The 17,065-nt window shown below is 39.2% G+C and overlaps 1 protein-coding gene across 9 annotated transcripts in view; it reads right to left on the bottom strand.

Moving 5' to 3' along the window:
• GIGYF2 (GRB10 interacting GYF protein 2) overlaps window positions 1–17,065 on the bottom strand; it is a 130,482-nt gene that overhangs the window by 30,549 nt on the left and 82,868 nt on the right. For all 9 annotated transcript variants that reach the window (XM_055586479.1, XM_055586483.1, XM_055586484.1 and 6 more), the window contains 5 exons: window positions 14,024–14,220; window positions 12,921–13,080; window positions 5,207–5,373; window positions 2,465–2,556; window positions 1,325–1,432 (listed from right to left, as the gene is read on the bottom strand). In XM_055586479.1, the coding sequence (XP_055442454.1) occupies window positions 1,325–1,432; window positions 2,465–2,556; window positions 5,207–5,373; window positions 12,921–13,080; window positions 14,024–14,220 (724 nt within the window). The remainder of the gene's footprint in view (window positions 1–1,324; window positions 1,433–2,464; window positions 2,557–5,206; window positions 5,374–12,920; window positions 13,081–14,023; window positions 14,221–17,065) is intronic.

Genomic DNA, 17,065 nt, shown 5'->3' with positions numbered 1-17,065 from the left:
GAAAACAGATAAAGAAGTATTTTCAGATTATCTGTAGGTTTTCAAGGTTCAATTCAGTTCAGTCGCTCAGCCATGTCCGACTCTTTGCGAACCCATGAATCGCAGCACGCCAGGCCTCCCTGTCCATCACCAGCTCCTGGAGTTCACGCAAACTCATGTCCATTGAGTCGGTGATGCCATCCAGCCATCTCATCCTCTGTCGTCCCCTTCTCCTCCTGCCCCCAATCCCTCCCAGCATCAGGGTCTTTTCCAATGAGTCAACTCTTCACATGAGGTGACCAAAATATTGGAATTTCAGCCTCAGCATCAGTCCTTCCAATGAATACCCAGGACTGGTATCCTTTAGGATGGTCTGGTTGGATCTGCTTGCAGTCCAAGGGACTCACAAGAGTCTTCTCCAGCACCACAGTTCAAGGTTACTTAGCCAAAAAACTTCACTGTTTTAACTAAAATATTTAACCAAAACATTTAGGAAAGAAAAAAGGATACACACAAAGTAATCACACTTCTGGACTCCTCAAGGTATTGGCAAATTTTGATTTCCAAATAATAGATATGCCTACTGTCTTTAAAAAATTCAGTAAGAGTCACAGAGGCAGCATTTATCATGGAAAAAAAAAAACAACTCATAGACCATAAGTCAAAAGGTGTGCATTTTATAGTTCAGTCTCTGAAGTTTTTTGTGTATTATGTCAACTAAGTCCTTTAGCTGCTCTGACTCCCAGTTTGCCCATCTTTAAAACTAAGACCTTAACATGATCTAACCTGCCTATCTTATAGAATGGGTTACGGCTCAAGGGAAAAATATAAAAGGTTTTGGTTAAATTGGATAGTAAAGTTTTTAAGAGCAATGACTAACACCTTTGCGGGAGATAAATACTACCGTGAATGATAATCTGAAACAGCAGGAACTTAAGATTTTTAGCATGGTTTCCATGTCTTTAGACCCACTTTAATGGCTATTGGGTCTGGAAAAGTATAACTCTATGTGGCACTGTTAATATTGTTCCTGAAATATTACAGGTAAAAATGAGATTAAATTTCTCGACCACAAAATTTTTTCTTGCTAAGTCCATGAGACTACACTGCTTTTCAAGTGTTCTTAGTATTCATTGGTTATTATGCAAATTTTATCCTCTGAGTAAAAAGACCAAATAAATGCTTTATTTGTTAGTTATTTTTTAAAACTATGTTCTTACACACAACACAAAGATAGGCGTTTTGTGTGGGTATTTTGATACTAAACTTCACAGATTAAAAATTTCCTTTTCTCTCTTTCTTTAAAACACACACAATGTGACACATTATGCAAACAAGCACCAACCTCATCTTCAGTGCCTGGAACTGCTGGAGAAGAAGTGCCAACTGCTGCTGCTGCTGGGTAGACAGTGCTGCTTTCTGCTGCTGGGCCAGAACCTGCGCATACTGTTGTCTTCAAAAAGTAAGACATGGTATAACCTGTCTATCCACATTTAGTTCACTTCACAGAGACATTACAAGACAAAGTTCAGCCCCCACACCAACAAAAGAAAACCCCATTAGAAATAGCTATCAAATATATTTTTACAATACTTCACAATAGTCACACAAACAGTTCAATACATTATTCTAGAAAGAACTAAACTAATAGATGACATGCTGCTGAGTGAAAATAGAAAAAAATTTAAAGAAATGTCAAAAACTGGAAAACTCCTTTAGGATGTTAATAACCTTTTATCAGAAAATAAAACAGGTTCAAACTAATAGCTATTTCCACATGAAGAACTCTTTGCAAAAATAAAATCCCACTTGTATAAAAATCCTCAAATTTATAAGTTTTGGCTTGGAAAATTTTAGGTTAACAATTTTTTCACTAGAACAGAGGTGGACACTTTTTTCCTGTAAAGAGCCAGACAGTAAATATGTTTGGCTTTGCAGGCCATTCACAACTACTAAATTCTACCTCTGCAGTGTAAATGCAGTCATAGATAATACACAAACAAATGGGTATGACTCAGCTCCAATAAAACTCTGCTTAGTAAGACAGGTAGCCATTCAGTCTGCCAACCTCTGCACCAGGTGATAGCAAATCTTACTTCTTCCACGAAAGGGACTCACAATCTAAGTGATTCCATACCACTACCAATAGCATAAACTTTTACTTCTTTCCTGCCTTCACATCTACTTTTTATCTGTGGCAAAGCTGAGCCATCCAGAAGGCAATTAATTCTTAAAATCACTGATTCTTGCTTTAGCAGCTAAATATCTTGCAAAATTAGTTATGTGTCACCTTCTGCAAACTTCCAATATTTAAGAAGCAAGCTAAGACCAAACTTAGGATGTACAGTGGCACTATGCCACTAGCTGGGTGATCCAAGTATCCTATAAACTGAGATTTCAGCTGGAAAAGGTGAAATTTGGGAGCAGATTACATCTGAAGGCCCTTTTGGTGCTACAGTGCACCCCACCACATTACTGCTCTTACTGTATCAGGAATTGCTGATACTGAAGGTGCTGCATCTGGTACAAGGCTGTGAGTTCCTGCTGCCTGGTCAGTCGTTCCTGGTCCAGCTCTCCCTGGGAGTGAAGGGGTGGAGGAAACAAATACCAGTAAATAAAGTGAAACAGCCTAAAAGCCATTTAGTACTCCTAGACTTCTTTTTGCCCCCTCTTAACTATTTAAAAAAAAAAAAAGTCAGGCACCTTTGGAAACGAAGCAGTGCCATCTAGTGGAAGAAGGTGGTGTTAGCACTTTAAGAGATTCCCTGAGGTGCGAAAGGGTCCCTATTTTAGCTTTTCTTCTCTCTCGCCCTTGAGGCTGAACATTGTTCTGTAATCCAGAGTTCATACTATAACTAAAAAATAACAACCAGGGATCTCCCTGGTGGTCCAGTGGCTAAGACTCCGTGTTCCAAGGCAGGGGGCCAGGGTTTGATCCCTGATCAGGGAACTATATCCCACATGCTGCAACTGAAGATTCTGAGTGCCACAACTAAGACTGGCACAGTAAAACAAATAATTAAAAAAAAAAATTGTTCTCCCAATCTTAAAAGTGACTTATAAACTTAAGAGATTATGTAAAAATTAGAGAAGTAGGACAAAACAGAACGGAGTAAAACTGAATGCTATGGTAAGAATTTTACAGTAGAACATAGCAAATACAGGGAGCCAATGTATGTCTTCTTAAAGAGGATGAGACATTTAAAATTAAATGGAATATAAAAGAGCTTTCACAACTGTTTAACTCTCTATCCAAAAACTGGAGGTGCTTCTATTGCTTTTAATACATCACAAATTTAAAAATAAGGGATAGTAAAAACTTTTTTTAGCTTACATATCAAATAATATGGCTGGAATTTAAATTTTGGAAGACAAAAGTGGGGGAAAAATGAAAGGTGAAATATAAGATAGCAGAAATAAGAGCATAGGGTGATAGAGACTAAAATTAAGACAAATCATTAATGAACAGTTTATATCTTTATTGCACACTGATTACAATTCAGAAAAACACATTTGATGTATGACTCCTTTGAGTGAGGTTCACCTGAAACTCAAGGACATTCTTCTTTCTCATTTAACTATTCGGGATAAAAGCTACAGTAGGTTAGTCGACAATTAACTTAAGGGCAAAGGCAACACCTGATAGGAAGCAGAGCTTCCCACGGTCTTTCCCCTTAAGTGGGTCTGACTGAGGCTCATCCCCTATACCTGGAAGTCAGGAAATGGATTAGAGCTAGCACGCCAAGCTCCAAGTGGCCAGCTGTCAGCTCTCAAACATGCAAGATAAAAACGCATCCCAATTTCTGAGTAGATGGTAAAAGTACAATTTACATACAATAGTATAACAATTTTTCTGGATTTACAACAGAAATATCAGGGTAATTCCCTAGGACTCTTCACTGCTCTGCAAACTATAGGAGGTCTCAATCCATCAGTGGACAGTGAAATTAATTATTGGGTCAAGATAAAACATTTACATACTGGGGGAAAAAAGAAGAAACACAAAGAATATATGTACATGGCACCAAATGTTTCGTCAAACTTACTTTAGATATATCTGCAAGTTAACGAATATATGAAGTAGTGATATGAAAATCTTTTGTTTTTTACTATTTGCTACGGTCAAAACAATGTGATAGCCACTGTTCTCACTTATGAACTCTCTTGGCTACAGATGTTGCAAATGACTTACTCATCTTTATCTCATAAGAACCTAACACAGCCGTGGCACAGATCTTCAATACATAATTGGTGAGTAAATCCATGGATCTTACTGTAGAAATCCAGTGTTCAGACTAAAGATTTCTGACTATGGTCATTTAAGACTATGGCCAGCAATCAGACACTCTAACCTGGAAAACGGAAAAGTGAGGCACAGATCCAAAGGAACTCAACAGGGAGAGGCCCAGGAGCTGCTGCAAAAAAGACTCCCCTTCAAAGGTCTCCAGTGTCAGCACACTAAAAGGGTTATGTTATGATCCAATTTTTAGTTAAATATCAGTAACATATTTTAAAAGGGCTTCCCTGGGGGCTTAGATGGTAAAGAATCTGCCTAAAATGCAAGAGACTGGGGTTGGATCCCTGGGTTGGGAAGATCCCCTGCAGAAAGAAACGGCAAGCCACTCCAGTATTCAACCCACTCTGTCCATGGAGAATCCCATGGACAGCGGAGCATGGTGGGCTACAATCCATGGGGTCGCAAAGAGGCACGTATTTTTTTTTAAAAGGTAACTAAACGGAGAGGAGAATGGGCATTCTAACTAGAAGCAACGAGAAACTCTAAGTCAGTTGTGTTGAAGCACAGTAGATAAAGGTGAAAGCTCTGAAATGAACTTGGAAAGGTAAGGAGCCAAAACATGCATGAACTGGTAGGGAGGCCAAGACAAAATATTCTTCCTTTAGCACAAGCTATAAAGCTACCAGAGGATTCTATTTCTTTAGAATGAGTCTGGGGTATGTGTGAGTGTGGGTATACACACACATACACACACACACACACACATATATATGTGTGTGTATGTTGAGAGAAGAGACAGGAAGAGGAGGACAGGCACAGACATCTGAGTTTAAAAGATCATTATAGCTACATATATAGTCTTGAGTCAGACTTCCCCCTGTCATCTGATCAATTATTTTCAAGAACTACAGTTTCTTTTTCATGAGATTTAACATCTAGAGCAAGTGCTTCTGGGTCTACTGTGTTCTGAGCGAGGCATAAGTTACTTACCATATGCGGAGGGGGAGCTGGTCCGGGAGAGAAAGGAACCCTTCCCCACATTTTCATGATATCACCAAGAGGCTGGAAGCTTTCATCACATGCTCTCTTTACCAACAAAGACATAGTGAAATAGCCCGCCTGAAACCATTCTGCCATCTCCTGATTATTGAAGGGACCTACAATAACAATAATTAAACAGAAGGGCAATAAAAATCCTTTCAAGCTCAAAAGAAAAAAAATATTTCCTGGGTCTGATCCTCACCCAGATGGAGGTAACAACTTGTTTCAGGTGGCTCCTGATCTTAATTTATCAGGAAAAGTGGTGAACAGACTTCAAACTAATAAAATACTACAGAAACAATGTAGAAATAAGCCTTATGTATACACATCCTAATTTCTCAGCAGTCTTTTAACTATTTTAAAGAGAATAATTGTCTCCAACTCAGTCTCTAAAGCTCATTTCAGAAAAGCATTCATACTGAAAAGAGTGAGTATTTGTTAGATCTGGTATCACACAGATACAGAGAATATAAACATGCATGGCTGAATATGCTCTTCTCCAATTTTCATTCCCTGTCAGAGCTTGTTGGAAGTTAGGCAAACTATAAACAATAATTAAGAAAGATGACCAATTTTTTATTATTTATCTGAGCTAAGATTAAATCAGGCCTTGGTAAGGGGAAAAAAACTAACATTTTCTGGATCTTTTACAATAATAAATAACCAAATATTTTATACATAAAATTAATGAACACACTCTGATCAATAACTAGTGATTCAGGAAGTATTTGTTGCTGTTGTTCAGTTGCCAAGTCGTGTTCACCCTTTGAGAGCCCATGGACTACAGCACACCAGGGTTTCCTGTCCTTCACTATCTCCCTGGGTTTGATCAAATTCATGTCCAGTGAGTTGGTGATGCTATCTGTCTCATCCTCTGCTGCCCTCTTCTCCTCTTGCCCTCAATCGTTCCCAGCATCAGGGTCTTTTCCAATGAGTCAGTTCTTCACATCAGGTGGCCAAAAGTATTGGAGCTTCAGCATCAGTCCTTCCAATGAATATTCAGTGTTGATTTCCTTTAGGACTGACTGGTTTGATCTCTTTGCTGTCCCAGGGATCTCAAGAGTCTTCTCCAACACCACAATTCAAAAACAGCATTCTTCAGTGCTCAGCCTTCTTTGTGGTCCAACTCTCATATCTGAACATGACTACTGGAAAAACCATAGTTTTGACTATATAGACCTTTGTCAGCAAAGTGATGTCTCTGCTTTTTAATACGCTGTGTAGGTTTGTCTTAACTTTCCTTCCAAGGAGCAGCAACTTAAAATTTCATGGATGCAGTTACTGTTCACAGTGATTTTGGAGGCCAAGAAAAAAGAAAATCTGTCACTGCTTCCCACCTTTTCTCCTTCTATTTGCCATGAAGTGATGGGACCGGATACCATGATCTTTGTTTTTTGAATGCTGAGTTTTAAGCTGGCTTTTTTATTCTCCTCTTTCACCTTCATCAAGAGGCTCTTTAGTTCCTCTTTACACTCTACCATTAGAGTGGTATCATCTGCCTATCTGAGGTTGTTATTTCTCCCAACAATCTTGATTACAGCTTGTGAGTCATCCAGCCTGCCAGGGATGTACTTTGCAAAGAAGTTAAATAAACACAGTGACAATATATAGCCTCGTTGCACTCCTTTCCCAATTCTGAACCAATCTGCTGTTCCATGTAAGGTTCTAACTGTTGCTTCTTGGCTTGCATGCAGGTTTCTTAGCAGACTGGTAAGGTGGTCTGGTATTGCCATCTCTAAGAATTTTCCAGTATTCTGTGATCCACACAAAGGTTTTAGCATAGTCAGTGAGCAAAAGTAGATGTTTTTCTGGAATTTCCTTGCTTTCTCTATAATCCAATGAATGTTGACAATTTGATCTCTGGTTCCTCTGTCTTTTCTAAGCCCAGCTCGTACATCTGAAAGTTCTCAGTTCACATACTGCTGAATCATAGCTTGAAGAATTTTGAGCATAACCTTACTAGCATGCAAAATGAGTGCAAATGTACAGTAGTTTGAACATTCTTGGGCATTGCCTTTCTCTGGGATTAGAATGAAAACTGACGTTTTCCAGTCCTGTGGCCACTGCTGAGTTTCCCAAATTTGCTGGCATATTGAATGCAGCACATTAACCATATTACCTTTTAGGATGTGAAATAGCTCAGCTGGAAAGCAGTTCCACTAGCTTTGTTTGTAGTGATGCTTCCTAAGGCCCACTTGACTTCACACTTCAGGATGTCTAGCTCTAGCTGACTGACCACACCATCGTGGTTATCCCAGTCATTAGGACCTTTTTTGTATGGTTCTTCTGTATATTCTTGCCACCTCGTCTTAATCTCTTCTCTGTTAGGTCCTTAACGTTTCTGTCCATTATCATGCCCATCCTTGCATGAAATGTTCCCTTGGTTATCTTCAATTTTCTCGAAGAGATCTCTAGTCTTTCCCATTCTATTGTTTTCCTCTACTTCTGTGTATTGTTCGTTGAAGAAGGCCTTCTTATCTCTCCCTGCTATTCTCTGGAAACCTGCATTCAGTTGGGTGTATCTTTTCATTTGTCCCTTGCTTTTCGCTTCTCTCCTTTCCTTAGTTATTTGTAAAGCCTCCTCAGACAACCATTTACCTTCCTGCATTTCTTTCTCTTTGGGATGGTTTTGGTCACTGCTTCCTGTACAATGTCATGATCCTCTGTCGTCCATAGTTCTGGCATTCTACCAGGTCTAATCCCTTCAATCTATTCACCACTTGCACTGTAAAATCATAAGGGATTTGATTTAAGTCATACCTGAATGGCCTAGTGGTTTTCCCTATTTTATTCAATTTAAGCCTGAATTTTGCAATAAGAAGCTCATGATCTGAGCCAATCAGCTCCAGATCTTGTTTTTGCTGACTGTATACAGCTTCTCCACCTTCGGCTGCAAAGAACATAATCAATCTGATTTCGGTATTGACCATCTGACAATGTCCATGTGCAGAGTTGTCTCTCTGTGTTGTTGGAAAAGGGTTGTTTGCTATAACCAGTGTGTTCTCTTGACAAAACTCTGTTAGCCTTTGCCCCACTTCATTTTGTACTCCAAGGCCAAACTTGCCTGTTACTCCAGGTATCTCTTGACTTCCTGCTTTTGCATTTCAATACCCTGTGATGAAAAGGACATCTTTTTTTTGCTGTTAGTTCTAGAAGGTCTTGTAGGTCTTTGTAGAACCGGTCAACTTCAGCTTCTTCTGCATCAGGGGTTGTGGCACAGATTCGGATTACTGTGATGTTTAACAGTTTGCCTTGGACATGAAGGCATGTCCAAGATCATACTGTCATTTTTGAGCCTGCACCCAGGCACTGAATTTCGAACTCAGGAAATATTTACTGAACATCAATCATATAGGTCCAGGCAGGAATCTATAGCAGTAAACAAACAAACAAAGCCCTGGAATTTCCACATCTGGAAAGGTGGAGTAGATGTACTTTCTCCCCTGCACCTGCCAAATGCAACTAAAAACTCTGGACATTAGATATAAAACAAACAAAAAAAGACTCTGTAAGGTAGACACAAGGCAGGAGGCTGACTAGAAGCCTGTAGCAAGTCTGACAGAGATTAAAAAAGAAATGAACAAGATATCAACTTCAAGAATGAAACTGGAGATTACCACAGAACCTGGAGATATTAAACAGGCAACAGAACCCTTATCAAAAAGATAATACGGGAATAAGAACAGAATACTCTACACACATAAATTCAGATGGCACGGACCAATTAATCGAAAAACATAAACTATCACAAGTCACTCACATCAAATAGATAACTTAATAAACAGTCCTGTAACTATCAAGATTTTTGAATTTGTAATTTTTATATTCCAAATGGAAAATTTTACCAAACATTTAAACAATTAACACCCTGTGGCAAACATATGGATGTTTCTCAAAAACAAAAAACTAAGAACAGAACTACCATATGACCCAGCAATTCCATCATTCTTGGGTATACATATCTGAAATAAAACAAAAACACTAATTCAAAAAAATATATGCATCCCAATGTTTATAGCAGCATTATTTACAATTGCCAAGATATGGAAGCTATCTAAGTGTCTGTCAACAGATAAATGGATAAATAGGGTGTGGTATATATACACACAAAGGCTTGCTCTGCTGTGTGCTATGTGCTAAGTTGCTTTAGTCATGCTCAACTCTGTGCAACCCAATGGACTGTGGCTTGCCAGGCTCCTCTGTCCATGGGATCCTCCAGGCAAGAAAACTGAAGTGGGTTGCCATGCCCTTCTCCAGGGGATCTTCCTGATCCAGGGACTGAACCCATGTCTTTTGCATCTACCTGTATTGGCAGGTGGGGTCTTTGCCAACAGCACCACCTGGGAAGTCCATAATGGCATGTTACTCACTCATAAAAAAAAAAAAAAAGAATGAAATTTTGCTGTTTGCAAAATAGCAAATTGGACTGGTAAAATCAAAGACAAACAAATACTATATGATATCACTTATATGTAGAATCTAAAAAATACAACTAATTAGTAAAAACAGCCAAAAAGAAACAGACTCATACACACAAAGAACAAATTAGTGGTTACTAGCGGGAAGGAAGGGGGAAGGAACAAACAAGAGTACGAGGTTAAGAAGTACAAACTACTAAAGCAAAAACCACACACACACTGAGAGTTAACACCAATTCTAAACAATGTTTTCCATAAAACAGAAGGGGAAGAAATAATTGCCAGTTCATTTTATGAAGCTAGTATTATCTTGATACCAAAACCAGACAATGAGAGTACAAACAAAAAAAAAACCTACAAAATAGTCTTTAAGAATGGAGATACAAAAATCCCAACAATTTATCACTAAGATTCAACAATATATAAAATGAATTACATACCATGACCAAATAGTTTATTTATTCCAAGGATGAAAATCTGATTCAATATTCAAAAAACCAGTCATTGTAATCTACCATATTTAACTGGGTAAAAGAAAAATCACATGATCGTTATCAAGGGATGCTGAAAAAGCATTTGACAAAACCCAATATCCAATCATGATAAAAAAGCTCTCAAAATAAAGGGTACTTCCTTAACCAGAGAAACAGCACCTAAAAAACTCAAGAGTTAACACGACCACTTAATCATTATTAAAGTTCCCCCTAAGGTAGGAAAGTAGGATAAACAAAGCAAGTGTGTCTGCTCTCACCCCTCTTACTTAACAGTTTGGAATACACAGTAAAGCAACAAAAGGAAGGAGGCTTACAGATTGGAAAGGAAAAAAAGAAAACCATCCCTATCTGCAGATGACAGCAGTCTACATAGAAAACCTATGGAATCTAACAAAACAACTCCTAGCACTAATAAAAGAGCTCAGTAAGGTCACAGAATACACAAACATCTAAAATTCAATTCTACATGGTAGTAGTAAACACTGAAATACAGCAAGATTTACAACTGCTCAAAGAGTCATATACTTAGGTAAAAATTTAATAAAATATGCACAGAATCTATACTGAAAATTACACAGTGCTGATGAAAGAAATTAAAGATCTAAAAAAACTGAGACATACCACGTTCATGGATGGGAAGACTCAACATGGTAAAAATTGTCAGTTGTCTTCAAAATGACAGAAGTGTAACGTAATCCCTATATGGCAACCTACTCCAGTATCCTCGCCTGGAGAATCCCATGGACAGAGGAACCTGGCGGGGGACAGAGGAACCTGGCAGGGTACAGACCACAGGGTCGAAAAGACTTGCACACGACTGAAGCAACTTAGCACACACACATGCACTATTAAAATCTCCACAAGATTTCTGGTATATATAAATAGGATTACTCAAAAACTTATATGGTAAAAACCAGCATACCCAATTTCAGAACTCACTTTACAGCTATGATAATCAAGACCACACAGCTGTGGCTAGGACAAACACAAAGATCAAATAAAGAATAAAGAAACCAGGGAATTCCTGGTAGTCCAGTGGGTAAGGCTCTGTGCTACTGCTGCAGGGGTGGATGTTCAATCCCTAGTTGGGAAACTAAGATCCCAGAATCCATGCAGCATGGCCAAAAGAGAAAAAGAAAATAGAACCCAGAAATCAACCAACACAAAGAAACATGTTCAACGAAATCTTGAAGAAAGCACAAGAACAATTCAGGGAGAAAAGACAGAAAAAAGACAGAGGAAAAGGTACCAGTACAGCTGGATATTCACAGGCAAAAAAAATTAAAATCTTGACCTACGTCACATACCTTATATAAAAATTAACTCAAAATGGAATACAAACTTAAATACAAAACATAAAGCTATGAGTTGGGAGGGGGAAAGGGATAAAACATTTGAGATGTGTTCAGCAAAGAGTTCTTAATTAAACCAAAGCACAATCCATAAAAGAAAAAAGGTATTCATAATCTACTGTACTTCATCATAATTTAAAACTTTTGTTCTGTTAAAGACTGTTCAGAGCCTGTTCTGAATCTTGACTGTATCAGTGTCAATATCCTGGGTGTGATACTGTTAGTTTTGCAAGAGGTTACCACTGGGTAAACTGGGTAAATGGTACATGGAATCTGTGTATTATTTCTCACAACTGTTTGTAAAGCTACAATTATCTCAAAATAAATATAATTAAAATACACACCTGTATATGTTTTAATTAAAACATTCTACAGGCATGCAAATTCAGATAATCAAAAAATATACACAGTGCCATGCAGTGATAGATACTATAAGGAAGAATAAAGCAGGGGAGGGGGACTGAGGACAGAAAAGAAATTATGACGTTAAAGAGAGGTAACAGTCAACAACAAAATTCAGGTTACAAGCAAAAACTTCAAAAGCAGAAATGAAAAATCAACAGATGTTCTTCACAACATTCTCTCCCCATTCTAATCTAACTTACATACCATACACATACTTTAAGCAATTAGTTTAAAATATGGTACTCTTTTCAAATATTTTAAATATTTGTCATTTATGATATCAACTCCATTTCAGTGTAACATTCAAACAAGCTTTTCCAAGATGACTGCCATCATCTTTTTTTATAAGATGGTAAAATACAGTGAATGGATGAAACTCAACTGCCCAGTCAATAGCTGGCATGCCAGAAATGAGGGGGTCTTAAGCATACTGACTACTCCCCCCCATCATATTAGTAATCACAATCTGCCTTGTATTCAGATTATTTTCACTGGACTCCCTCCCATCATTGAAATGTAAAGTACTAATGAAGGAACCTATTAAACAAACGTCTATACAAAAGAAGAAAGCCTGCAGCGCTGACTTTTGTTCTACGATTACACAAATTAATGTTAAGGAATCACCATGCTTTTGTTCTGTGGTGTTGGAGAAGACCCTTGAGAGTACCTTGGACTGCAAGGAGATCCAACCAGTCCATCCTAAAGGAAATCAGTCCTGAATATTCACTGGAAGGACTGATGCTGGGAAAGACTGAAGGCAGGAGGAGAAGGGGATGACAGAGGATGAGATGGTTGCATGCCATCACCAACTCAATGGACATGAGTTTGAGCAAGTTCCGGGAGTTGGTGATGGACAGGGAAGCCTGGCATGCTGCAGTCCACAGGGTCGCAAAGAGTCAGACACGACTGAGTGACTGAACGACTGAATCACCATCTTAGAGAATCTGGAGATAATGGCATGCTTCTCTACTTAGAGTAGAATGGAACAACCTACCTTGAATTTCTCCCTGAGGATCTTTGTAATACCACTTCTGCATTGCTTCATGCATCAGTGGAACTGAGACTCCCTTCGCTCTATGTTCTTGCAGTTTTGATGCCAGTCTCTCATCATCTAGTGCACTGTCTTGGAGATAAGCCACCATTTTCTCAGCTTGCTAAGAGAAAAAATTAAAAAATGAACTGTGGAAACAAATGATCCTAAATTAATACTTGTACACATAATTGTCTCTTTTGGACTACTTGATCTGTGAGAAGCACTGTGCAAAGGACACAGCAGGCAACAATTTAATTCATCCAATAATGCCATGAAATAGGTACGATCCTCATTTCACAAAGGGGAAAACTTTGTGAAGTAAGGCAGGTTCAGGGGGATCAAGTCTTGCTTAATGTTTCAAAATTATCAAGCAAACTCAAATGAGACTAAAACTGGAACGGATCAAAATCCAAGCATCTTATCAACACACTTAAGAGTGCCATTTAAACAAATAATCCTAAATTATACAAACTAAATCTGTAAAAACATGTGTTAATAGATCAAAAAGCTCAATCATAATACAATTACAAATAAAAACTTTTAAAGTTTTTATTCCTTTCTGCAATACTTCCTGCCACCAACTACTGTACCCTGAAGGAAAGAGAATTTCCTCTGTAGAAAGCAAGCTATCATTTACCTTATATACAAGCAACAGTATATAAAAATGTTAGGGAACTCTAGAGACATCAATATGATGGTATTTCTGTTTTCCCTGTTACACTTTAGGCGAAAAATATAGACGACACAGTGCCTATCCACAGCTGCTTGTATTCACCATTTCTGGCATTCCATTAATCTCCAAAAAGAAAAAAGAAAAGGAAACAGCTCAGGGCAACCTCAGAAGAGCAAAAAATAACCTGACTTAATGACTACTACATAGCAGAAACTTAAAAGCATGAAATGATTTGAAAGACAATTACTCACAAATAAACATGAGACACGAAAACAAGTTTCTCAGTACACAGAATCTAGTGCACAAAAGTTCCATTTCTGAATATTCATTTAATGCTTTTCAATTTTTATGGCAGTTCGCAGGAAAGAAAGAATTATTACGTGACTTGTACCTGCTCCAAGTGTTTGAGACCCTCTTCGTCGTCTGGCTCTGTGGGAACACTGCCCATTCCAGGAGCACCGACGATTGGCGTCTCCACTGGCCGGAGGGCAGGACTAGGGCTGGGGACAGGAGGCGGGAGGATGAGGAGCGGAGAGGCTGTATCTGAAGGGATCTGCGACAGGGGCTGCTGGACAGCAGGAACCACTTCTAGAGGAAAAAAAACGTAGACAGATGAAAATCCTCTAAAATAGACTCTTAGAAAGAATAACTAGCATCAAGTTGAGCAGCTCGTTAATGGGTTCAACAGATTTGTGAACCATGTCATGAACACTGCTCCTACTTCTTATGGAGAAGTGTGTATTCCTGCCCAGAATGACGAAGTGCCTCCACAGGGTGACAACAAATAAGATTAAAAGGTATCCAGAAAGGGCTTCTGCAGTGCCATACTGTGTCACTAGAGTATCTACCCAATAGTTATAGGTCGATCTCTTAAAAACAAACAGAATTAGTCCAATCCCTTCTTTACATCATGTCTCTGAGTTGTAAAGACAGTAAATAGCACTGCAAATCTCCTCAAAGACACTGTAACTCAGCACGTGAAAGTCGCTCAGTCGTGTCCAATTCTTAATGACCCCATGGACTATACAGTCCACGGAATTCTCCAGGCCAGAATACTGGAGAGTGGGTAGCCTTTCCCTTCTCCAGGGGATCTTCCCAACCCAGGGATGGAAACTACGTCTCCCACATTGCAGGTGGGTTCTTTACCAGCTGAGCTACAAGGGAAGCATAAAAACCTTTATCTCACAGCATAAAAACCTTTATTAAAAACATCTGCAATTACTTTGAATAATTACCTATTCCGACTTATAATTCATAATAATTCGATTTATAATTCGACACATAATTCAATACAATACATTCTGCAGGGTAACAAAAAGTTCACTGGGTCTACCTGTACAGAGCAGGAGGTTCTTCACAATAAGAGTAAAGACTACAAAAGAGGTTCTGTCTTGGTTCCTATTTCTAACCTCTCAGTATTCAGGCTCTTGAGGAGGAAAGGGGGATGGAAGTAATTAGATACAATTGTAGTTTCCCCTTTGAAATCTTGTTTGTTCAATTACAGCAAGCTTCTCCAAATTCCGGTTCCTCTCCACCCTTTGCCAGACTTCTTAAAAGGACAGTGTGACGTCTATACAACTTCTCTACTTCACCACCACCCACACCAACTATAAGGTAACTTCCACTTCCAACAGCCCCAAAGCTTCTCTCCCAAAGATAAGCATTCACCCAAAGTGCTCAAACACAATGGTTTTTCCTAGTCCCCATCAATGAACCTTAGGTCTGACATTATCTTCCCAATTCTAAACTGGAACGTTCGCCTTCCTTCCTTTTCCTGCACTCTTCTTCCTGCCTTGCCAAGAATTTTCTCTGGCTCCTCTATCTACCCTCTAAAAATAGGGATTACCCAGGTTCTATTCTCAGTCCATTTCTTCTCACTCCTAACAGTGCATGTAACCTTTTAAATGTTCATTCTTTCTGCAGCCCAGATTGAGCTACAGTCCCCTCACTCGCAACTGCTCTCTGGCCATCTCTACCGAATTTCTCACCAACACCTCAGACTCCATGTTCCTAACCTGAATTTGTTCTCTCCCCTCCCAAATGTGCTCCTCAAAACTTCCACTCTTTTTCTATTAAGGATACCCTAAATCCTCTCACACACCTCATTCATCTTTGACTCTTCCTTCCTCCTTGCCCTAATAAACAACATGCAGTAACTATGTCCTGTCAATTTTTACTGTGAAATCTCATCTGCCACGACCTCCCTTTACAAGTGCACTGCTCAGGACACCAACAGGTCACAGAGCAGCCCTCTGTCAACACAATCTACCCTCACACACAGCTTTCAGATACATGTTCCAACCATGTTTCCCACCGGCCGCCTTTTCACATCTCATACTTCATCTAAATAAAAACAGAAGCTGATTTCCTGCCCATGCTTGGATCGGCCCCATTTCCTCGCTGTAGCTTTCACTGCAACCTCCGACTGGAACGCCCTCTCCTAATTCATCCTGCTACACCCAACTCCAAATTCTACTCATTATTTTAAGACAAGTTCAAAGACACTTGCTTCCTGATCATTCCAGGAGTGTGCCAATCATGAATTCGTATTTTTTTGGTCCTAGGTTACTGATATGCACATGCTTTATTTCCCCTATAAATTGTTAAGTCCAGAGTTTCAATCCTCAATGGACATTTATGCAGCTTTCCCAAAAGATACGTGTCTAGGCCCTACCCTAAAACCTCCTAGAATAAGGCCCTAGATGTGTACATTTAGAAGTATGAACCACAAATAATTTGGAGCCACAGCATAGCTGAAAAATTACTACTACAAATGAAAGAGGTCTCAAAATGTGCAAGTCCCATGGTACCTGATATATACAGTAGAGATTCAAATACTTGCTGAATTCATTCATTTAGCTTTGTTACCAACATAAAAAAACAGAAGGAAAAAAAAATCCTTGTTTCAAGCTCTCAAAATAGTATTTACTGGGCAAGAGAAATACCAAACAGTTCTTCATAATGTTGTTTTTTCAGAAACGGTGCTGGCTGTTTAAGGAGAAGACACCTAACCCAGCTTGGGACCTTGGGGGTGGGAGAGTTTCAGGCACAGAAAACAGCATATGCTAAGGCACAAAGGCAAGAGAACAAGGCACATTTCAGGACTAATAGGTTGTGAAGCTGACGAATAGAGTACAAGGTAGAGAGAGAGAGAGTTTAGTGCTGTAATTGCAGAGGCAGGGCAGATGCTAGATCACACAAGGTTCTCATAGGCCAAGTTAACAGGCATGAATTTTCACGGTGAAAGTGAAAGGTGCTCAGTCGTACCTGACCCTTTGCAACCCACAGTCCATGGAATTCTCCAGGCGAGAATACTGGAGTGGGTAGCCTTTCCCTTTTCCAGGGGATCTTCCCAAACCAGGGATCAAACCCAGGTCTCCCTCATTGCAGGTGGATTCGTTACCAACTGAGCCACAAGGGAAGCCCAAGAATA

Source organism: Bubalus kerabau, chromosome 6, assembly GCF_029407905.1.
Source record: "Bubalus kerabau isolate K-KA32 ecotype Philippines breed swamp buffalo chromosome 6, PCC_UOA_SB_1v2, whole genome shotgun sequence".
In the NCBI taxonomy this organism is placed as follows: domain Eukaryota; kingdom Metazoa; phylum Chordata; class Mammalia; order Artiodactyla; family Bovidae; genus Bubalus; species Bubalus kerabau.
This window is presented reverse-complemented; position numbering and strand designations above follow the sequence as displayed.